The sequence below is a fragment of the Scophthalmus maximus genome, chromosome 8 (assembly GCF_022379125.1).
Source record: "Scophthalmus maximus strain ysfricsl-2021 chromosome 8, ASM2237912v1, whole genome shotgun sequence".
NCBI classification, from domain to species: Eukaryota; Metazoa; Chordata; class Actinopteri; order Pleuronectiformes; family Scophthalmidae; genus Scophthalmus; species Scophthalmus maximus.
This window is the reverse complement of record NC_061522.1, coordinates 19598932-19622092: the sequence shown is the minus strand read 5'-3', so window position 1 is coordinate 19622092 and position 23161 is coordinate 19598932. Positions and strand designations below refer to the sequence as shown.

The following is a 23161-nucleotide window of genomic DNA, read 5'->3' as shown; positions in this document are numbered from 1 at the left end:
CCGTCAGGGGTTCATACATTAGCAGGCTAATTTGCATAATTTTCAAGGGTCTTTCGACCACAAATGCAGGTGAACAACAGTATGCAGGAACCTTTTAGTTCACTGAAAAAAGTTCACAGGAATTCAACATTCAGGTACTTTTGTTTGAAATATTGGCTTATTATTATTATATATATATTTTTATATAAGGATTTGATGCCTTGAGATCATGTTGCGATCTGCTGCAATACAAATTAAACTGGACTGTATTGAAATTAATCTTTCGTCTACATGCCTGAATTCTCTCTCAATATGTTTGCCAAGTTGATGATATGATGTCTTTTAAACATTTTGTTATTTTTTCTTCACCGTTGACCTGAAGTAAGCAACTTGTTGACCTCCAAGGAAGTCACACGGACGTTCTCTAGATGCAGTTTCATCCCGACAAAGCATCATTGCAAACTTGAGTGTAGAGTATCATATGTCCTCACAGAAAAGCCTAGATACTACAGTTTCTACGTTGTCGGAAAACATTTGTAGATACATAAAGTACATATGTGTGTGTGGAAGAAAATGCCAACACATGCTTGTTTTGTTTTCTTTATAGGTTGAATATTACTTACGCAAATACATAGTATTTCTTTACAAATATTGTAAGAAAATGAGAACAGTTAACAGACTTCTTTCCATTTAATAAATATGATTGTAAATGCATAAAACAATTACACACAGCACAGTTGAGGTCAAACAAAAAACACTAACACCTTACCGTCTGTTCTCATACAAAAGCTGTACAGTAATAAAACTCTTTTTTTATTATCATTATTAATATTTCCCTACAAAAATAATAATCTTGCTAATCCTGCGGGGAGGGGAGATTAAGAAGGAGAGAGGGAGAGAGTGTGGCTTAAAGCAAGTCCTCCAATTTGACGACGTTTCCCACACCCTTGGGTGCTGTCACATCGCAGCTCATCGCAGCCAGGAAGCCAGAGACGCCTCACGTTGCGGGACTTCCTGCCCGTTTGATCTGTCCTCCTCCCAGGGAACCTCGAGGGAGGAAGATGCATGCATTCACGACAGTCCTCCTGATCTGGCCGGGAGACGCTTTCTGCTCCCTTTGGGTTAGGGTTAGGATTAGCAGTGTGCTGCTTTTGACCGCAGGTCTGTGGTTACAGCGTACTGAACTACACGTCTCCCCTCGAGCTGTTTCAAATCTGAGCCAGGCAGAGAGATGTGGGGATTAACATTTTTCCGAATGCAAAACGTGAACTAAATCTTCCCGTTGCACGACGTCGCATCGTCACTTTCTATAGGGGACCCGGTCATTATTGTATTGCTACATCTGCGAGACATTTTCGCTGGTGTTGCCGATCAACAAAAGATCCAACCAGCAGCGAGTTGAATCACCCTTATACACCATGCAACGGGATCAGATAAACCACCTCACACCTGATTGCAAATCAAGCCCTGCAGCCTCAAATGGATACGCACAGCTACAATGGACGTGGAGATGAAAGCTGAATGCATGCAGCTTTGAAATGTTAACACTTTCTTCTTCTTTCTTTTTTTCCCAAACACGTTCGCCACAGCTCATCTAAAGGATATTAAATCACTGCAGCAGACCAAATTGTTTGCGTGTCCCGCTAAATCTCACTCGCTCGGTGCAACACACACACACACCTTCAAGTCATGTACTGTACAAAACACAAGCACCTGTTCTGCTCCGTGCGAGCCCACACACCGGTACGCTCCCGACATCTTGACGCCTGCCGCCCACTTGCAACTCAAAAACTCGAAGAGGCAACCCAGTGACTCACCCGGTGCCAAAAAAGATGTGTTTTTAAGGAGAAAAGAACCTGCCGACCAGCAGTCACACCAGTCATACAATCCTTCCGATTCCTTTTTGTGAAACTGAAGCACATGGTTGATGAGAGTTAAAAGAAATGACCTGCTTTGTCTCATGTCGATGTAATAACTTACTAAGCTGCGAATTAACACTGCTCAACACAAAGACACCTGCCAGTTCAAGGCGCTTTGTGTTTCCGCGTGCGAATACACAGATATGATATCTTGCCACAAGCTTCCATGTGCAGCAAGCTTGAATTTTCTTTTATTATATTCACGTCTCGAATTGGCACACGCCACCATCTGTACTGCTTCCTCTGTCTACAAAGCAAATCCAGAGTGGTGAAGTCCTGCTGGGATAATAATAAAACAAACATACCATAGCCCCTCCAACTGTGTTCTCAACTGTCACTGCCAACACTCCGTACCATATAGCTTCCTCCAATGTGTACGTGTTCAGAAACAATCCCAGAGTTATAATGATGTTCTTCTCTCACAGCTGCTAAAGACAAAACTTCATTTTTGGGGCAAATCTCATCTTCCTGTCCTTCTGTTATTTGGCAGCTTCACCGATGCAAAAAATGAAGTAGCTGCATGTGATGCATTTAAGTGTCTTATCGTCACTGCTCTGTATTGTCCAGAGTTACATTCCCCTTCTCTCGTGCAGGTCTTTGTTCTTGGGCGATTTCTGCAACTGAGCAATTGTAGAAAATATCATTGAAAACTGACACAAAAAAACCAAACCACTCGCTTTGTATTTCCAGATCTCCTCAGAAGAAAGAGAGGAGAGAAAACAAATCCGGAAATGTAGCCTCAGAAGATTTGAAAGGCATCAATCAGGCGTTTTTCATCCGTCGGATTTTTGCACACAAAGTACCACAGGGCTTGACAGTCCCCTGAACAAGCCAACCATCTGTGTGGCGGTAGCATCTGCGCTCTACTTCCCCTGCTCCTACAGCACGATATAATGAGCTGGGATGAAGACGGCTGCTGCTCGGGGGGGGGGGGTTGGGGTTCGGGACATTAGCCTAAATGTGTCACCGACCTTAGCCGGCCTTAAGCTTGACTGGCCACATTAAGTATTCAACAGGTCGAACCTCCTCTTATTCTGCCCGATGCGCCGCACTCTTAATGTGTCACGTCCCCCAAAAGCACTCTTCCATCTCTCTTAACCTCTCTCTCTCTCTCTGTGTGTGCGTCTCTCCGTCTCCGCTGTGGTCTTTGGATTGTCTCACAGAGTAGTTGTATCTCATTCCAACTGCCACCTCAAATCTTCGCCTCGATAAATTGTACTCTGCCTCCCGTTGCGATGCTGGCCGCCGTCGAGATTGCAGCTGACTACGACTTCGGAGTCAGTTTCCCCTGCGGGACAGAACCTCTGGTCGCCACTCCCTCCACGTTTCTCCGTGCAGCCGTGAAAGTTGCACCGTCCGGTGATGTCTCGGAGGATCGGTTGTGGGAGGAAGGTGCAGTTTGGCGCCTCTTCCGCGAAGTGTTCTCTTATTCTGATGCACTTAACATTTTTACAAACTGGTATGTGTCTTAAATAGTACCAGGTAGCATTAGATTAACAGCAAAGGTTAAATTAAATTCAGAAAACCAAACCCTGTATTTTTGTTAATAAAATCAAAATTAGAAAAAGAAGGTGAAATATTTCAGTAAAAAATGTGTATTGTGCCATAAATCAGCTTTCCAAGAGACAACGGACCAAAAGCTTTGAAATACCCTATTCATATTTTATAACAGTATTTATGTTTAGTATGACATTTGTTATTAAAATACACAAATTTCTAACATTGACATTCATGATTCACAAAATAAATGTTTTGTTCACTTCCATAACATATTTCATAAAAGTATATTGATATGAATAAATTATACACTACTGACATTTCTTCTTGGAACAGCAAATCAATCTCAGATACAGTATATAGGCGAAATTAAAACATTGTGGCTGATTACATTTCCTCCCTCGCTGGTCCATGCTGCCGCACCCTCTGGATTGTGTCTGACTTGAATAAATGTAATGTTTTAAATGTTTCATGTTGTCAGACATAATGTTAAAAGAAATGTAAAAAAAAACAAAAAACAACCTGTATACAGTCTCTTCTGGTTTGAGAGTACAGTATGTGTCAGCAGAGTCCAACATGCACAGGTATGTGTAAAGCTCAAAACCATTGTGTCCCAAATGGTGAACAGAAAAAAAAGAAAGACAAAAATACAAATAGAAAAAAGTATTGATGCAGCTGGAGTGGTGATCCAGTCCAAAGTTCACACGATGTACGTGGGGAGCTCTGTGGAGAATTTCACATGTACATGAGGTTTCATACATCCTGAGGGAGAACAGAGAAGAGAAAGACGTCAGTGTGATAGGACACTTTGTACTCAAGACGTTTAGTTCATCTAGAAATTGTAGCTGGCCTCTTTAGAATAATGCTGAGCTCACACTACATGATTTTAAGCACAGTTTTTCCGCTCGCCAACAAATTCTGGAGCTCGCAAACAAAAGCCCCAAATCGGAGGAAAATCCGCGTTAAGTCGGGGTCAGACGATCGGCATTCGATCGCTTTGTGTGACCCGCCGGCGCCTCACCCAAATCCTGTACTGTGAACTGCGCTGTGACTGGCAGTGAGTGCGTCAATGTAGTACTACGTCAATGGCGTCGACGCACCACAGCCAATCACAGCGCACGACAACGCGGGCCGAGCTGACACCTCGCGCCATTTCTCCTGTCACTTCTTGCGTGTGCTTGAATGATAAAATGTACTTTGGAGACCAGACAAACCCGTTGAGGATTTCTCAGTCACGTGGTGTGGTGAACAGCACAACGCCTGAAGGCATCACGATTACAAGGCAGCACGTCGTGTAGTATGAACGGTACAGCGATCTTACTACTTAAAACCATGTAGCGTGTCAGAGCTATAAGTGATACTTTAAAGCTGCATTAAGTGATTTTTAAAAGCTGAAAGCACAACATTTGAGCCATTATCACCCTTGCCTGTTTACACATCCAGCAGATTTGCATTCTCTTTATACTTTTATACCACTAAAAACAGGGTACAAAGTCAGCGAGAGAGGAATCTGTGAGCTAGAAAAACCAAAACAATGAGCTAAAAGAGGTTAGAAGAGTCACAGCGTTGAGTGGGACTGCAGAAAAGGCTATTAATTATCTCTGGGATCATTTGTACAAGTGGCTCCGTTGTCATTTTCACATTTTATTTTGACTCTTTGTAAATGTAAAAAACACTATTCACTGTAGCAGCTTTAAAGAGTCAAAGAGTCAAGTATTTGATCTAACAGTGAGACAGAGGTTTCAGTAGAAGCATTAGACATCGAAAATAACATGGATTAGGAGAAAAAGCTACTTTTAACGAACAGATTATCACAAATGAAATTCGCAATATGATGCTACGTGCCGAAACAATGGAGCATCAACTCAGACATGTCAAAAACATAACAAGGTTAAGAAGATGTTGTTAATATTAGCCGACAGACCCACAGGTCAGTGTTCGGCTCAGTACTGGCAAAACTCCGGAAAGCACTGAGATGATGAATGACTTGTTTGATTGCTAATGAGTTCAAAAATGATTTCTACCGGGGGAGATGTCAGATTTTTTCCCGCCCTCTTAAAACGTACATAGTCTCACCTTAAAGGACATGTAAACCGAAATGTGAGTAGAGCTAGCGGCAGTACTGATCAAAAATGGCATGATCTCCAACAAACAAACAACAAAAGACTTGTGGGTAAGAACATACACTAGGTCAGATCAGTTACATCCATCCATATGCAGCACAGAGGCCCACTGAGCATTTTGATGAATATGAAAAAAACAAACAAGCAAAAGACATGAATCTATGCTGAGCTGTACTGGAGATGGAGTTTTGGGCGTCACACTTCTGAACGCTCAGGTGGTTCAAGAGCGCCAGTACTTAGGCGAACCATGTGTTAATTGTGCTACCGAGAAGCAACCGTACTTTCCATTGTGCTCATTTTTGTTTAGTTCTCGCTCATCCCCTGACCGGACCGTTTTACTTCTGAGAAAACACACAACAACAACAACAACAACAACAACAACAAAAGAAGCACAGGATGAGTTTTATGAAACAGCAACACATGAACTCATTGGTATGGAATAAGCAATGGAGAAATGAAAAATAAAATGTTAATGTAAATGTAGAAAAAGCCCGCCACAGATAAGAGCCAAACCAGGGCGAATGTTTACCGATGGGCCGTGAGTTCAACTCGGTGTCCAGAGTCTCCAAAGAATGCACCAAGTCCCGCTGTGAGCCGGGCGTTGCCTCTGTTGGATTCGCTGGACTCATCATTTCTTGCTCTTTTTCATTCTGCATCTGCGCATAGACGTTGATGCCTGGGATCTTCCTTGAGAAAAGATTTACAGTGAGGCACAAAAAGGGAAGAAGACGGCAGCCTAACTAAAGTAAAGAGAGTAAGCGCACAGAGAGCGGCTCGCTAGTGTTGTGTAAGTGCAACCATCCTTGCGATGATTCGATCAGGCACTTTGGGCCAGTAAATCCCAATTTACACCAACACTAAAAAGTGAAAAAGGTCTGTGAATCCAAAGCTTCGCTCTGTGTCTGCTTGTCAGTAAATCCTCACAACCCTTTGTGCCCTTTCCTCTTGAAACTGCTCCTTGGGGAGGAGACATAATTTAACATTTCAGAAAGGTCAAGAGCCGACGTTCAAAGGGCTTAATATTGATAGCTGCTGAAAGATGACTGACATTTCTTTTTGCAAAGAATAACCTGACAAAAGATTCTCCACAGGATTCCCACAGACACGCGTGCGTTTGATGGGGAGGGGCAGTCCTCCACTGGGGAGCGCTCGCTACGCCGGCATAGACCTTTGACGGGCAGTTATCAGCCCTCCTCTGTTGACTTAAAGGCAGCTTTTGTTTACCGAGCTGTCAGGACACCTTTTCGACACCTTTAACCGACAACCTCACACTGCCGACATGACATGCCGTGAACATTTTACCTCTTGAATTTATAGATGACAAAGACGGCTAAGCCCACAACCACCACCGAGAGCAGCATGAGCATGGCAGAGCCACTGTGGTTCTCGCTGGTGTCCACTAGGGGCGCTGCAGGGACAGGACAAGACAAGAGCCACAGGATCTAAACAACACGGCAGCGAACACGACGAATGCTGAATCATGCAGTTAGCAGTCAACAGGATAATTGACACCTGTGTATATCATAGATGAATCATTGCAATGTACAGTAGTATGGACTTCTCTTACTCTTTATCTTATAAGCCCCTTTAGGACAGTAGCAGCATCCGCAATAGGAAGAGGCACACATACTTGTAACGGTGCTCACTCTCTGAATGTCTCTGTGTAGCTACATGGTGGGAGCCAATCAGACACAGGGTTGGGGTTATTAGTTGATGGGGGCAGCAAGGATGATAAAAAAAAATCTGACTGTCCAGTGTATCTACGTCTCCTGATAGTCTAAATACTTTATTTATCTGTCCCACTTAATACAGGATGCATAAAGGCCTGTCTGGGGCAGAACGAAACAAACCTGCTGATAGGTGTGCTGCATACACGGTGACTTGGACCCCTGGCCGCAATGTGAACTGGACAAGGTTCTGATTCAAGGCGCCCAGCAAAACCTCAGAGAGCTGTCGGGACACAAGAGGGGACAAAACAAAAAACGTCACTGCTGAGAAAGGTCACTGCCAAGATCATCAAACCTCCCAGACAGTCTCATTTATCTTTGCTTCTGACTCGTCATTTGTTAAGCGACATTTCAGGCGTCCTGATCAATCTCTGCACACGTTCATCCAATTTGTCAGACTGAGAAATAATCGAGTCCAAAGATCACTTGCCCTTCACAGGCACTTCCGAAGGTGTTCTGGTCTACATGTCTTGCCTAGTAACTTTATGAGTAACTGCCACAATACAGAGGGTAGACAAAAAATGCAAGTACATCACAAACAAAAAAAAAGGAAAAAGATAGATAAAAGTTACAGGAGAAGCTACAGGCAGTTCCCAGTCTGGAGCTGGAACGTATCCAAACCAAGTGCAAGATTAATCTGAGGAGGTCAAGGGATCAAGAAACTCTTGAGGGCTGAAAACACAACTTTGACATATTTTCAACTTACAAAGATATGGCGAACATCTAACACAGAGAAACACTAGCATTCATTTGAAGTCATAGTCCAATGACTGGTCCAACCCTCAAAAGTGAAGTCACAACTCCTTCACCCCCTGATGACAGGTCGCAGAAGTGTTCATAAACTCAACCCTCGTCCATATTAGCAGATGGGAAATGGGGCCAGTACGATTTGTGTTCTTATCACACTAATGTATGGTCAATTGTTCATGTTTCTGATAAGTGTGGCTTTAATTAGCAATTTGATCCTATGAAAATAGGTGAAACATCATGAGTGACAGCTAAGAGTGTCTTGCTTTTTGGCTGTACTGACTGCAAGATGGCAGCTCCCGTATCTGGGATATTTTGGCATCATTTTTGTGCAGTGGGAGGAAGAAGAGACGCGTCATCTATCTTTATATCCTGTACAGTTATTGGCCTGCCCACTGGATTAATAGAATTTGAAATATTCCATCTTCATGTAGTTCTATTCTGGTGCTAAATGCACCAGTTCGTTCACCACCTGTAGCCACTAACTTTTTGCGCCTACCATTCGGGGCTGGGCAGGTTTCAGACAGCAGGTTCTGAGAGCTCGTTCACTCACCATTTCAGCTTAAAAGAAAATGATTGGGAGCTGTGGAAACCAAAACACTGAGTTAAAGGGCCCATGTTTTTCTTTATTTGTTTTAACCATTCCTTGCACGTAAAAGGTCTAATAAGTTATAAAAGGCCAATTCCATGACAAACTATGAACATCTCTTGCTGGTTGTCCATAAAACATCTACATGACTGAGTAACCTGCAATGTGTAAGATGTAAAATGACCGCCTAACGGTTGGCTCAAGTTTGTACGGCACCAACGCTGTTGTACGGCACCAACTTGCTCTAAGTGGTTGACCAATCACAAAGATTTAGGCCAGATGACCAATCAGAGCAGACTGCACGTTTTGGGAGGCAGGCCAAGATGGTTGAAATTACTGAAAACTACTGCATTGCAGTAGCCTGTGGCCTGGTAGCCACACTATTAATCAAATGCATATTAGTTTGGAACCTCTCGGGTTCATTTTCGATTTTACAAGAGGCGTTACTAACGGAAACAGACGAATCATGTGACGTCTGTTGGGCGATGCGAAATGTCGACAGACCAGAGCGTGCAGAGAGGAGATGTCTGTGATGACGATGCCACAATGTCTGTGAATGACTGTTGCCGTTTTTGTGGGAGAAATTTGAAGGTATCAGGTACTTTAAGTCAAAGACTCTTTCATCAGCGGCAGCCATCTGGGTTGTTTTCAAAAGTCGCTTCTCTCCGCGTCATGGTATAATTAAACCCCGCCCATTATCAGATAATCTGTTGGGATTGGACCAGCATCCCGGATCCCAGGATCCGTCTGGGTCCCAGGCTAGCATTGCAGCTGTGTATTTTTAACAATACAGCATGTAAACCTGTTCTAGTAGAACCCAAACTAGAATTACAAACATGATGAGCCTGTAAATGACAAAAATAAGGCCACTTTAAGCAGCACTACTCTGCTTTTTCATAATGATGATTTGACATGACTCGACTTTGGGGGTTAGGTTGAATCAATATTGATGAATGCAGCTAATTTTTCACTTGTACAGTTGACTTCTGTCAACACTGACAGTAGGATATCATACAAATAACCATAGAAGTGAAGTGACACCACTCTGGTTAAAAACAAATCTTGAGAGAGGTATTGTTTATTTTTCATGGCTGTTGTATTCAATTCCATTCCTAAGCACCCATGACCCAAGAAAACCTCCCTGCCTCAACCGACAGCCCCCATCTGAGTCTCCCTTGTTTACGTAAGAGCCTTTGTCTGTGGGACCTTTCCACTGCCATGCATAATGCATACAATGCAGCCTCACTTGATCTCTGCTTTCCAGACTGGCAAGTCACTGTGCACCGAGAACATCCAACTTTGATATAAATCAGGCAGATTACCCCGACCCGAAGGTAAACCATAGAAATCCAGAATCCAATCTCATTCACGCTCGGTCTATTTCCCCACATAGATTCCTCCATTGGCCCAACTATAAATCTCTATCCCGCGGCTTTAATCTTTATACACAATCTAAAAATGAATATCATACTTTTTTTCCTTCTATTTAATCTGCACACATGAAACAAGCAGATATGGAGTAGCATAGTGTAGAAAGGAAAAACAAAACAAAATCCTTAATTTTCTTGTTTTTTTTGCTCTGCCGAGGCTTAATTTATCTTATCTGCCTCATTTGCCAAATTAATAGTGATGTGAGTAGTTTATGTATTCCTCCATTCCCTCTTTTACATTTCTTAACAGTTTCATTTTAGACCATGCTATGACTAATTACTTTCTTCCCAACGTATACCAGGGTCAGTAAATCTATTATACATCCTAACAAGTAGGGCACGCTCTACACTTCTAAGATGCCAACCTTGAATGAAGATTTATCACTGCCTTGTAGGCGAGCGGATCTGTCCAGGCGATCAGCCTTGATTTCCCTTCCCGGTTTCTTTCTCTGCACATGCCCATGGATTTCTTCCCACGGGCAGCAGATCCGACATTATCGTCAGACATTATCCGTTATGCGAGGCTCAGAGCCAATTCGGTCCATCTTGATTCGCAGGTGATTTAGTGGAATGATCAACCGTGACAATCTTCTTTGTCTGGCTTTTTAAGGGGTCTTTTGAAACTCCAGCCGCCACCACCAGCTCGCCCCCATCCCACTCCACTGCAATACCCCAACACAAGATGTGTCTTGAGAGTGTTTAAAAAACATCCCCCGCCTTGATAACTTGTTAATATCTGTCAGGCTTATTGATGAGTCTATTGCAGAGATTTCTCAGGCGTGTTCTAGAATTAGCCCCATGGAAAAAAGGAAAGAAAAAAGGACACGCTTCAGTAGAACAATGCTGTCATCTGCTGGAGGAAGCGGGGAATGTAAACTTTTCAGGGAGCAATTACTGGACAGACTTGTTGTGAAAAAGAAAGGTTACCCCGTGTCTCACACAGCAGAAAAAAATAGGAAACAATGCTTGTACACGGTGTTATGGTTAAATTAGAGAGAGAATAACAAGGTGCAATCCATCCATGGACACAAATACTGTCCAGGGCACCAGGCTTGGTGCCCTGGGGGGAAAAGGAATGACTCACTGCACACTCACATTAGCAGACAAAGCAGCAGTTGCTGTTTGTTTGTACCTGATCTAAATGAGCAGAGGTCTTCTCTGGCTTCCCCTCGGTTAGCAGTTTGTCAGGCAGGAGGAAAAACTCTGCCGCGGTGGGCAAACCTGGCAGGACGGTGACCAGTAGCTGATCCTCTCTCACGCCTGTAGCCTGGAGGGGAGCAAGAGGGGGGGGGGGGGGGGGGGGCAGAGTTAAAAAGAGTTGGAAAGCAGGCATCCCCCCCGGGGTTCAGGCCGGGTACTGGTAATTCAACAGGTATCAAAAGCTGACACTGAATCCTCGCTCAGTTTTTAGAATCCTCTAATACCTTTTACTGACCAGTCTCTGATTTGATTCAGAATATAGTTTTGCCGTATTTTTTTCGTTTCTTCTATTTAGACATACTTTGTTTACAGCTGCTTTCACGCCCCGACCGGATTTACTGTTTGAGCCTGGTTTGTTGAAAGAACAACTGAAATCCCAGACGACGCTCTGAGTGGATCATAATGTTGATATTCTCATTTGAGTTGCCCTCAGTTTTTAGCGCACACACTGACAGAAATGAAGCTTCAGCAGCAGAAGCATCGTACAGGCTGCCCTATTTTGTTGGGGGTTGGTTGTTGTGACTGTTTGCAGCTCGAGAAGACGACTGGAGGCAAAAAGCACTGCGTGTCCTCTTGATGGTACTCCGTATATATCTGGGATTTTTTTCCCCCCCTACATGATGCAGTTCCAAAGCACATAACTGCTGCTACATTTCTCAAAATGTGTCCGTGACCTCTATTCACCTCAGTGGCAGACACAACCAGGCCTTTATTTCATTAGAAACAAGCCTGAAATGTATGATTTCCACTGATCCCATGTTAATGTCACCTCCAAATGTGTTTCATATATTAAACATTACATCTTGCAGCCTTTCCCTAAAGGTTAACAGGACTGGCCCCAAGCCTTTGTGGGGGCCCTAAGTAGAATTTGATAGAATTTAAACATGCTCATATGCCATCATGCTCACCAGATGCAGACTCTAAGGGCAGGTGTACCTTTCTGCTGATAAATGTATTTCAGTCAGGACCACTATAGTCAAAATGAATTCATTTCAATGATCACAATAGGTCATATTTGACGGCATGGCTCTGTTCTGGGACCTGCACTGCCCTTCGACCTGCACTGGTGGAAAAGCCAGAGATAGGGAGAGCACATCTCCCTACCCTTCCAAGAGCCTCCATGGAATGGAGCAACAGCTAAAGACCCCAGCGCAGAACAGAGCAGGCATCAATGACAACACGTGACATTGATTGAGTCTGGTATGGGGTGAAAAGGAGGTCTCTGGATTGAGAGCACATAATATATCACAGTATCACAGCTAAATACACAGAGAGAGAGAGAGACCGGTGGGTCAAAGAGCGCTGCACACAGCTCTACAATGAAGCAACTTAAAATTATTATAATACGCTACAGGTGAGTCCTGCCCCACGATTAATAAAACCTGTCCTTTATTTGTTCATGATGGCTAAACCACCCTAACCATAACGTGAATACTGGTTTTTATAATATAATTTACAGTAGTTTGACTGCAGTACTCCAAAAACACAAATTAGCAAGTCTATTTAGATGTGCTCGACAAAAGATGGCCCCGCTTTAGCAAAACAGAACCTGTACCACGGCGTCTTTATGGCCCATCCTATCATAATCTTTATTTGAGTATCACAAGCTTTAAAGCCGTACTTAAAAAACACTCCATGTTGCATCATGTAGGAGCATTTTGATGCAAAGATGTTGCTCTTCTACTCCGCCTGTTAAGGGATGTACAACAGACAGGGAGCACGTAATTGACTGAATGTTTTCACTGACTCCTGCAGGAGCCCCGTGGTTCTTTCCTACAGCTCTTGCAAGGCTTTGCTGCAGTGAATCCTGTGAATGTCAATGTTTTAAGGTATCAGGTCATATTTTCATCTGGAAGTTTTCTTCTTCTTTTTTTTATTTCTTTCATTTCTTTTTTTTTTCCTTTTCATTTCTGCCTTCCAGGCAGGGGTTGTCATGAGAAAACGCCGTCAATAACAAATAACAAAACAGACAAGTTCACTGAAGACCGAGGAGCCGGATGTATTTTTGGCATCAGTTTTGATTTTGCAGGATCAAAATGTGTAAAAGAAAAAAAAAAGTGTTGACGTTCTGGGGATGTTAAACAACATGAAGTTACTGTCATGTGTAAGTTTGAATGATGTGCAACACTTTACAGGTCACAGAGCACCCGTCTCCAGGCCTCCCCTTCAGGTGTGTGTCGAACACACATTAGCCGCATACTGACATTTATTCGACGTCGTTACTGTATGGCCCTGAACTCACAGACTGCGTGCACGCCACCGCAATCAGCATGCTCTTGAACTATATTTCTCCCCCTCCCCTCTTCTCCCCCATGCCTTGTCATTTATCACCATGAAAGTCGGATTTATACGCCGAAGCCTCTGGGAGGTCACGCCGCAGTCATACACCGTCGGAGGTCCAGTCAAGCGGTGACAGGGTTTACCAGAGTAAAGCAACGGTTCCCATGAAAGGACCCGGGAGAGCGTTACCTGGATCAGAGAGTTCTTGATGACTCGGCTCACGTCCAGCCTCCATTCGGCGACATCGGGGTTGTGGTCGTCGAGGTTTGATGAAAAGGCGAGCAGATGAGATCGGAAATACTCTGCCGGGAGGTAAAATTTGCAGTTACAACTTTCGTCGTTTTAGCCATCACGCCAGATCTTACTAAAAGTAAATGTTAAGATCTGGGAAAACCATCAGACATGTCCTAAGATTATCTATTATGCTGTAGCAATGACAATTGGTGACTGAGTGAATGAGAGTAGGAAGTTAATGTCACGCCGCAGTCATAGTTAATGAAGAAATGGTATTAAAATCAAATCATATACATTTGGCCAATAATTGACCTGCTTAATCGACTGTACCAGTGGATCTGAGTGATGCAGCTCCAATAAGGGTAATAAATAGAATAATTAAACTCTTTTAAAAACAGATGTCCACAGATCTTTAAGCCCAAAGGGAGCGGGTTCCACAGTTTAGGTGGATTTCAGGCAAATTCAAGAGCACAGTCTGCTTTCGTTCCGAGCCTGGAGCGAGGGGGAACCGAAAAGCCCCGATCACGGGGCTCCAGAGCCCTGCTGGGGATGTACTGTAGGGATGCAGATTGGCTCCCAGATGCGGGCAGGTGCTCCAACGTGCACAGCACGAAGAGCGTTGACAAGAATATTGAATAATGCCGACGTAAGTACGGCAGGTTAGAATTAAACCAAAGAGCTGCTCTATACACTTTGGTGGACTTGGCCTTCATTTTTTCTCTTCAGAACAAGTTTGATTAAAGTGCTGGTTTGATTAAAACCTGTCTGATCATCTGATTTGGACGGGGCATCTTACTTTATTGATTATCTATATGTGAATAATAAGAACATCCCTTTAACATAGGTACAAACCTTTTCAAAGGAGGACTCATTGAGGAGCATGATGTTATGTCACTGATTGGAGGGGAAGGCCAAAACAACCAAAAAATAAGACCCTCTTTTAATCAAAAATGTCCTTTTAATAACGATGAGAAGCTCCATCTGCATATTACGGGATAGACTGTGGTGACACATCGTCGTCGGTGTGTTTTCGCAGAGCCACAGAATCCCGGCGGAGGCGGAGTCAGAGAGTCGACTCACCGTGGACGGCGATGGCTTTTCTGTCCTGCAGAATAGTGTTCCCCGCGGACACCTGCACGGTGACTGTGTTGATGCCTTCCCGGGAGAACGTGCATGCTACACTTCCCTCTAGGGTGATAACTGGCTGCTGGAGGGAGAGAGAGAGAAAGAGAGGAGCAGGAGGAGGAGAGGGAGATGGATAAAGTCAGAGTCTGGGGCTTCCCGAGAGAGACCCTTATCAGTGGCTGGTTAACATCCTTGCACTGCTGCTATTTACACTACAGAGGTGTCAGCCTGCTGGCACACTCACAAACACACACACACACACACACACGCACACGTGCACCAGCATACACAAGGAGCTCTGCAACAATCCGCCCTGTGCTGCATACAGTCTCACGGCCCGCCGAGAGTTCCCCTGCGCGACACCGGCAGCTATTTCCCGTCGTTACTCATGTGTCCGTTTGTTCTTCGGATCGCAGTAACATGCTAATTCCGCTGCGGTGTATTACCAGCTGACATAGCTGGCTGTCCTTGCGGACGTGCCCCTGTTGGTGCTGAACAAACACGTTTACACTAGCACAAATATATACGGGGACAGATAGTGAGCAATTTCCAGTGAGGGGTGCAGCCGACGCTCCGGAGAGATGTGAGTGTGTTTGACCTATTAAGCAACAGATCCACTTGTGTTTTGAAATTTGGAGTTTTCAGAACTCGCAAGTATTTCTTCTCAGTCACAGAGTCAGACTGATTACATCGCGGCTGATGCACAGCAAATCCAAAAGTCACGAACTCTTAGATCGAGTGAAGGCCCATTTACAGCAAATGTGTATAGCACGACGAACAATCCGAGCAGCAACAGCGATTCTTCTGGAGGACTAATTCTTGCTGACAAAAAAAACAAAAACGTCCATGCATGAACATTAACATCTCCGCTGAAATGTGAGTATCAAAAGATTATAGCATAAAAAAATGGAGCTTGGGGCAGCAGGAGCTATAGCTGCAATGGACAAACCACGTGGGGATTGGCAACGTATCAGGTTTCAATGGACATGTCTTTTGGACCTTTATGAAAGACTTTAAGAACTGGTTATAGACTCTTGTGAACTTTGTCGTGTATTGTTTCAGTGATTCCCCTTCCTTGTGTGTTTCTGTTAATGTAAAGCATGTATTTCCTGTTTTATTTTGTAATTCACTTCCTGCGCTCCTGTGTCTGATTTCCCTGTCACTTCACGTTTTCTTGTGTCTCCCTGTGATCGCCTGCTCCTGCTCCTCATGTGTCTCTCCTGTGTCTGGTAACCTGTGCCCTCTTGTGCGTGTATAGTCTTTGTGCCGCCCCCCTTGGCTCTTGTTGGCTCGTCTGTTTATCTCTGTTTCTGTGCAGCCATGCCGTGCAATATTTCACCTCTGTGCTTGTTGTCCACGCTCTTTTGTCGAAGTTTTGGATCGTGTTTAATGTTCCCAGTAGAAGACTGGATGTCGGGTTTTTGTTGCTTTATATTAAATCCCCTTTCCCCCTATACCTGCATTTTGCGACCTGATTTAACCCCAAACGTAACAGGACGCTGCTCATATGAAGATGATTAGCAAGCTGGTTGCCTTGGAGATTTGTGCATCAAACGGCTGATGCCAATTGGCTACTTAAGTGTCTGGGGCCTGGGCCTTTGGGCAGTTGCTACTGTTAGCTTCATTTTCATGTTTTTATTTCCGTGCAATGGGAAGCTGCAAGTGGGCATGAGTGGGTGCAAGCTAGCTCTGGGTGGTGCCAACTGAGACTAAGACGTTCATGAACGAGCATAACATGGCTTAACCTGATAGTGTGAATCAGGTAAAAACTGGTGGAACAAAAGTGTCACGTTATCCATCTGCAGGATATTTTCAGTGAGGTTTTATGTGTTAGTCTTATATTGAGAGTGTTATTTGTCACAGGGTGGACACGTTGAAATGCAAACATTAGTAGAATTGTCCACAGGATTCATTAAAATTAGTGTGGTGATGTGTCACCGTAGTTAAGAGACGAGCTCTTTATGTATTGACTTTATTCAAATGGATCCACTTCACGCACCCCAGACTGTCTGTGTTCCTTCATTCATTTTATATATATATATATAAAATTTTGCTTGGATTGTCACATTTGCTCCTGCCCCCTGTAATTAAGCCTGTTTGTATTTTCTGATATGTCATAATGCTATCCAGTTTATATCGTAGCTGATTAACGAGATCACTTATTTAATAATTTTTTTTGCAAAACCTGGACACAGAAATATAGCTCAACAAAAAGAGTCCACAACCTATTTATGAGCCTGTGCCGAAAGAGAGAAGTGCGAAATAAGGCCTGCGTATCTACATTACCTCCGTGTTATTTCCGATCCACCAGATGTAGGTGACCGTTCCCACTTGGCTGGGCCACAGAACAGCGGTCAGGTTCACTTCCTTATTCCTCACCGCCACAAAGGGAGCCGAGAGATGGATATACTCCAGCTGACCTACTCAGGCACACACACACGCGGTATACATCACGGACTGACATCAACAAAGTGCGGCACATTGTGCAAAAATAGCCAAAGTTAAAGGGTGGAAAAAAAACAACGTTATCGTTTCAAACGGAGAAGAAGAAGAAGAAGAAAAAAAAACAGGCAGAGAAGGTTTATAGGTTGGTGCAGAGCGGGGGGGGGAGGGGTTGGAGAGTTTGTTCAGCGTTCGCTCCTGCGGTGGGACCATTGGCTGCCATCTGTGTGTTATTTTTCATTCGTGGCACTCCCGAGCCTGCGGTGGCTCTATTTGTACGGTTGGCACATAGGATTGACAGATTGGTGGGGGGCAACAGTGCTCCCTGATCAATAAGTCAGCTCTGTTGCATCTGTCACCCCGCGAATACACCGGGGGTGGTCAGGCCCGTTACACACGCGGCTGCGGTGGCTTTCGGTGCGCTGCGAGCGGCTGCGGAGCGCACAGCCGACTTGAGCGGAGGCGCAATGGGATTTGTTCTACCTCGCTTGTTTGCGTGGTTACGGGCGGCGGGCGTGTTGTGCGAGGAGATAAAGTGCAGAGCGTGGTGCGCCGTGCGCAAAGCGGCGGCCGCAGCAGCGCCGACTGTGATGGTTAGTGGAAAGCAGAAAAAGCTGGAAGCAGGAAACTGAAGGAACTCCTATCTTAAAATAAATGCAGAAGTACGTGCTTATCCAAAAGTCTGCATCATCTCACATGTCACATGCAGGTACAGCACGGTGGTCTCTGAACCGAGGCTGTTCTCCCCGGTAGCCGTCGCCCGGTAGATCCCCACGGCTCTGTAGATGTGTTTGATGCCCTCCTCGATGGAGCTCACGTTGGAGTATGTCAGAGCGTGGCCGTCTCCGAAGTCCAGAGTGATGCTTGTCCTCGCCCCGTCGCCCTGTGCAGACAAACACTTTGAGGAGGTCGGCTGGTCTTAAGCCCCTTTGTCGAGCAACAGATTTGCTCCCCCTTGACCTCAAGAGCTGTACCCAGACCTGCACAGGACACTCAGCACTTCCTCTGTAAGAATAAGGTCTTTGGTTGTCACTGGTCATGATCCTAAGAAGTTGATAGCTAAGTCTGATAGCTAAGATAGATGATGTTGAAGATATTTCTGTCCTGACTCTTAAAATGTTTAGTCTAGTTGCAAGGTTGGTGGCCCTCTGTCCTAAATTTACCGAGACAGAGACAGAGCGTTTCTGTGGAGACAGCCATTGTGTCTGAGAGATGACGACACGTGATTCTGAGAGTTAAATACATCACTCTGACTGGGCTAGGGAGGTTTTTTGGGATGCAGTGGCACTGACCAATTGTTGACCTGTGTAATGACCTAGACATGTACTCAATATATTGGACTCTGAATAAATACTTCTGCTTAAGACATCCACGATCTCCTTGTTCCTGGTTCAGCGAGGATTTTCCATCACAGATGTGTCCGCCAAATGGTTGAAAGTGAGCTTAATTTCTTTAAATGTCAATAAGTCTAATTTCATGACATTTGACGCCCCAAAACAAAATGTATTGACAATATACTTTAGTTATTTTCAAACATACATTTTCCGAGATTTCTTGGTTCTTAACTTGCTGTATATGTGTGTATATATGTGTGTGTATATATATATATATATATATATATATATATATATATATATACATATATGTATATGTCGTAAGTGCATGGCATTAGTATAAATATACCATGGTCAGAGCTCGGCATGGTTGTTTAGTCTCCATAGAAACCATCCAGTCAGCTGACATTTGTTATTTTTCAAGATATTATTTGGGACTTTTAATCTTTATTGATAAGACAGATTCAAGCACGAAAGCAGGGAGAGAAAAAGAGCAAGGGGAACACGAAGCCGGTCTTCACTTTGCAGGAGAGCTAAAAAGGAAAGTGACAAAGTGCTTCTGGTGTCGGAACAAATCGCGTCTGCCGTGACAGTCGGATCAAAGGGAAAACTGAATTATACATGTGTATGAAAAAAACAAAAACAGCAACTCATGTAGAAAATACCATACAATTCAGATGTTTCATTTGTTTGCATTGTAGAATATAGTGTGGGTTACATGGCGTGAGGCTTTTTTTGAGGTGTGCGCAAAACAGCTTACCTCTTCCAGAAAAACCAGGAAGGTGACATTGGCGCCTAACGTGGCTGTCAGCGTGCCCTCGCTGGTGACCAGGTGGAGACCTTTGGGTGCTAGGACGGGACACTGCTGCCTCCTGGCAGTGTACTCCACACTGACCCCAGCTGTGCAGTTATTGGAGACCACTTTCCTGTAGCTGGAGGTGGTTAAAAATACAAAACAACGGATGCACATTTATACATATGTGGGAAATCACAAACTGGAGCTTACTGATCTGTGTCTTACGCGAGCCAAATACACTGAAGGTGACATATTAGTTTGTGCACATAAATGTGCGTACATAAATGTTGTGCACATAAACGTGTCTATCTGTGGAGCCCGCCAGCCCAAAAGCTGTGAAAAAAGACCACCCTGTTGTTATTTTGCGCACTGGCTAAAGCCTACAGCCTGGCTCTGAACAACTGGTTCAGATTTCTCTCCCACTCTGATGTCACACTGCAATCTGAGAATCTCCACTTTTCTGGTGAGGGGGCGTGACATTTCCTTCACATTTTAAAACCGGTTGACCAATCCCAACAGACTGGGCCAGCTGGCCAATCAGAGCAGACTGTGGTTTTGTCAGGAGCTGCAGGAATGGGCAGTCTGAGAACACTGATGGCTTTTCTGAACATTACAGCATGTAAATCTTTTCAGGTGGTGACCCAAATTAAAAGTATAATAAGTCTCTTTTAAGTGTTCATATTCAGTCAATCCTGTTTAGAATAGACAATGGGTACCAATGGCCGTGCCGTCTGGGAAACAATACCAGCAGTCTGCATCTGATTCGGTTTTATAATTGGTGCACAACATTAATTTCCACACCCAAGATACGAATGTAGCAACGCTCTCACGTGGGACCATGCGGCTGCGGCTATTTATAGCGCATCTACCACTTATTCACCACACGTACCTGTAAAACCATTATCGCAGTCATATCTCAAACATCATCCGTTACTGTCACCGGGGTGGTCAGTGATTTATCGATAGAGCTCACATTGAATTAAGACTCAAAGGGCTTCATACTTCAGGATCAAATGAAGTCATTAAAACTCATGAATAATTACATTCAGAAAGTCAGACTTTAACATAAGAACACAATCAGTGGGATTTTAGGAACACCACTGTTACACTAGCTTTATTTACAGAATTATAAATTTCATGCTGTCTGTGCGTTTGCCTACTTTCTCAAAATTTTGTATTTGTGAGCACATTTTTTTAACCTGATCAAGTGACTTTGGTTGGTGCACAAGTAAAAAGGTAAATGCACTTGAGTCTAGAAAAAGTAACGTGGTGAGAGAGAGAAAAAAAAACTCCACTGCCTTCCGTCAAGTGTCAGGAATGCAGTGTGTGTGTGTGTGTGTGCGTGATGGCGGTGGCGTGAACAGGAACAGAAACAGGGCGCTCTTTGACAGACAAATCTAAAATGCGGAGAGAATGTCAATGTTTGTGAAACACAGCGCCGCGGTGAGGCCGCTTCCAGGCGTCTTGAACGCGGACAGAGCCTGACAAGAAAAGGGTACATATCTCTGGCCCAGTTGGGTTTTTTCTATGAAACGGCCTTCAACACAAGCTTCTGAGATTTGTGTAAAATACTGATACACAGGAAAACCAGTGCTGCAGCTCAGCTCTTTATTTCTGGGGCTTTCTAGTGGAGCAGAGTCGTGTGATAGAGTCATGTGATTGGCTGTTCACATTAAGTCCTTTTGGAGTCTGTCTGATGTCCTATAAGATCTTTTATGGTTTGATGTTCAGACAGGGCGGGGTTTTTAGGATGCTTGATAAGTCGCCCGTTAGATAAAAAAAAAAAAAAAAGCCATGTTACATCCTCATGTTAAATTCTCACTTTAACTTGAAATAACCATTTCACCTTCAGCAGATCACATCACTAGTTGAGGACTGTTTGTTGGTAGCAAGCCGCCTGGCCTTGACAAATGAATATACTCTCGAGCGCATCATTCATTTCACCCAATGCCTGCGAGTCGCTCTGAAGACTGAGTGCTGATTCTAGTCTGCTCTCGTCCCGGGGCCTTTCGTTTACCCAGTGCTGTTGAGGAAAGTCATCCCCGTGGTGCAGCTCCTGGACATCGCTGATGGATGGAACCAAAAGGCGGGGCTGCACTTTCCATTGGTCCGTCTCTCGTAGCCATAATCACTGTAATGATCCAAGCAGACGAAAAAAAACAAAAAAAAACAGACACAGTTATCGAATCAGGAACCACAAAGGAAACACGAGAGGGGAGAGCGATGCAAATATCCCAGAGGCTCTGCTCAGAAAAGTGAGACACAAGCCTCTTCTGGTGTGCCACATAGTCATCAAGCAACTGGTATTACTCAGAGCCAAATAAAATAAAAACATTATAGACAATGCAGATGTTAAAATTCTTTCTTCGTCTTTAGTGCTAACTTTCACAGCGGCGGCGGCGGCAACTGCTCTGTGCCTCTTTGGCGCGTTTGAAACGCAGCCCACAAGTTGTTTGTCGCGCAAAATTAAAAGCCAGAGCGGCGACGGCATGTCCCCAAAACGATCGGGACAAATTGCAGCAATTAGTGCGACATGCACGCAGATGCAAAAGTGTTGTGATTGTTAATGAACGCTATTAGGCCTGGTGATTTATGGTTTTTTTCTGATGCTGCCTACTCCTGGAGCAGCCTCACTCAAGACACCTGCAGACTCGGGGCCCGAGCAAGAAAAAAAAATATGTGCGTTGTTTGAACTTATTTTCCACTTTTTTTTGCACACACACACACACACACACACACACACACACACACACACACACGTCACAAGACTTATAAGATCACTTATAACCAGTTCATTTCCGTGTCTTGTCACTTTTGGCTACCAATTATGTTTTTCCTTGAAGCGACCTATAGCGATTTACTGTATAAATAAGTAGGATCATAAAATCTGTTTATATCATGTGATTTAAATTTTTCAAATAATTCACTTCTTAGACGGCCATTAGATACATTCTATTCTCTGGCACCCAGTCCAGTCCCGCGGGTGGCCCTCGGCCTCTCCTTTGCAGGACCAGCTGTGTGTCACGTGTCTCCTCTTTACTGACTGTTACCGTTCTTACATTCCCCCTCACCATGGGAAACGGCCTCCGAGCCAGCAACCCGCTCTCTGAAAATATCAAGTTGTGAATCTTTGGATTTGATGGTAATTGCCCACTTCCATGCCAGTGCCCCCCGCCGCGGCAAGTGATCCAGGTTTCGGCAGTGTAAAATGTTGCTGTAATTCCCCCTTAACAACCAGTCATGCAAATTTAAAAGGCACACGGGACTAAAGGGAAGAAAAAGTACCACTCACCACTCAAAGTCGGCCTCGGCGCATTCACAGGGGCCCGACGTCATCGACACGGAGTACGTCTTCCCCATGACGCACCTGGACGTGGCCTTCAGTCTCCGGTAGATCCTCTTCACCCCCATGAGGCACGGCTCACCCTGTGGGCCCCGGTTTTGAAACAGAGGGCCGCAGGGAAAGTCGGACGGCGTTACAAAAGAAGAAGAAAAAACCCCCGAGCTGCTTTTCTGACACTTGCCGCCATAAATAATTTACACGACGCAACGAACCATGTGTGCATCCCACCGTGTGCGAAAAGCACCGCTGCCTTGCTTTGCCTCAGCTCGTTGTGCAGTCCCCGCTCGGAGAGAGTATTTACGGCCCTCGTAGCGCGCGGCGTGCTAAACTCGACGACTGTTCCTCGCAAGTGTCACACTGGAGAATGTGCTGTTGAGTTCTTTTTTTAGGGGACTG

The 23161-nt window shown here is 44.4% G+C and overlaps 1 protein-coding gene across 5 annotated transcripts in view; it reads right to left on the bottom strand.

The window, feature by feature from the left end:
• Nucleotides 1-579: 579 nt before the first annotated feature.
• LOC118312960 (VPS10 domain-containing receptor SorCS1) overlaps nt 580-23161 on the bottom strand; it is a 146697-nt gene continuing 124115 nt past the window's right edge. Inside the window, exons 16-28 of one of the 5 annotated variants that reach the window (XM_035638066.2) lie at nt 22715-22848; nt 21440-21553; nt 19387-19558; nt 17989-18175; nt 17137-17270; nt 14806-14932; nt 13681-13793; nt 11144-11278; nt 7369-7468; nt 6821-6926; nt 6048-6205; nt 5800-5859; nt 580-4157 (exon numbers count right to left, since the gene is read on the bottom strand). In XM_035638066.2, coding sequence (XP_035493959.2) covers nt 5822-5859; nt 6048-6205; nt 6821-6926; nt 7369-7468; nt 11144-11278; nt 13681-13793; nt 14806-14932; nt 17137-17270; nt 17989-18175; nt 19387-19558; nt 21440-21553; nt 22715-22848 — 1518 coding nt within the window. In that variant the 3' untranslated portion in view covers nt 580-4157; nt 5800-5821. Of the gene's footprint in view, nt 4158-5799; nt 5860-6047; nt 6206-6820; nt 6927-7085; nt 7186-7368; nt 7469-11143; nt 11279-13680; nt 13794-14805; nt 14933-17136; nt 17271-17988; nt 18176-19386; nt 19559-21439; nt 21554-22714; nt 22849-23161 lie in introns of those variants that run through there. The other 4 variants (XR_004794348.2, XM_035638065.2, XR_004794349.2 and 1 more) reach the window with 4 other exon arrangements.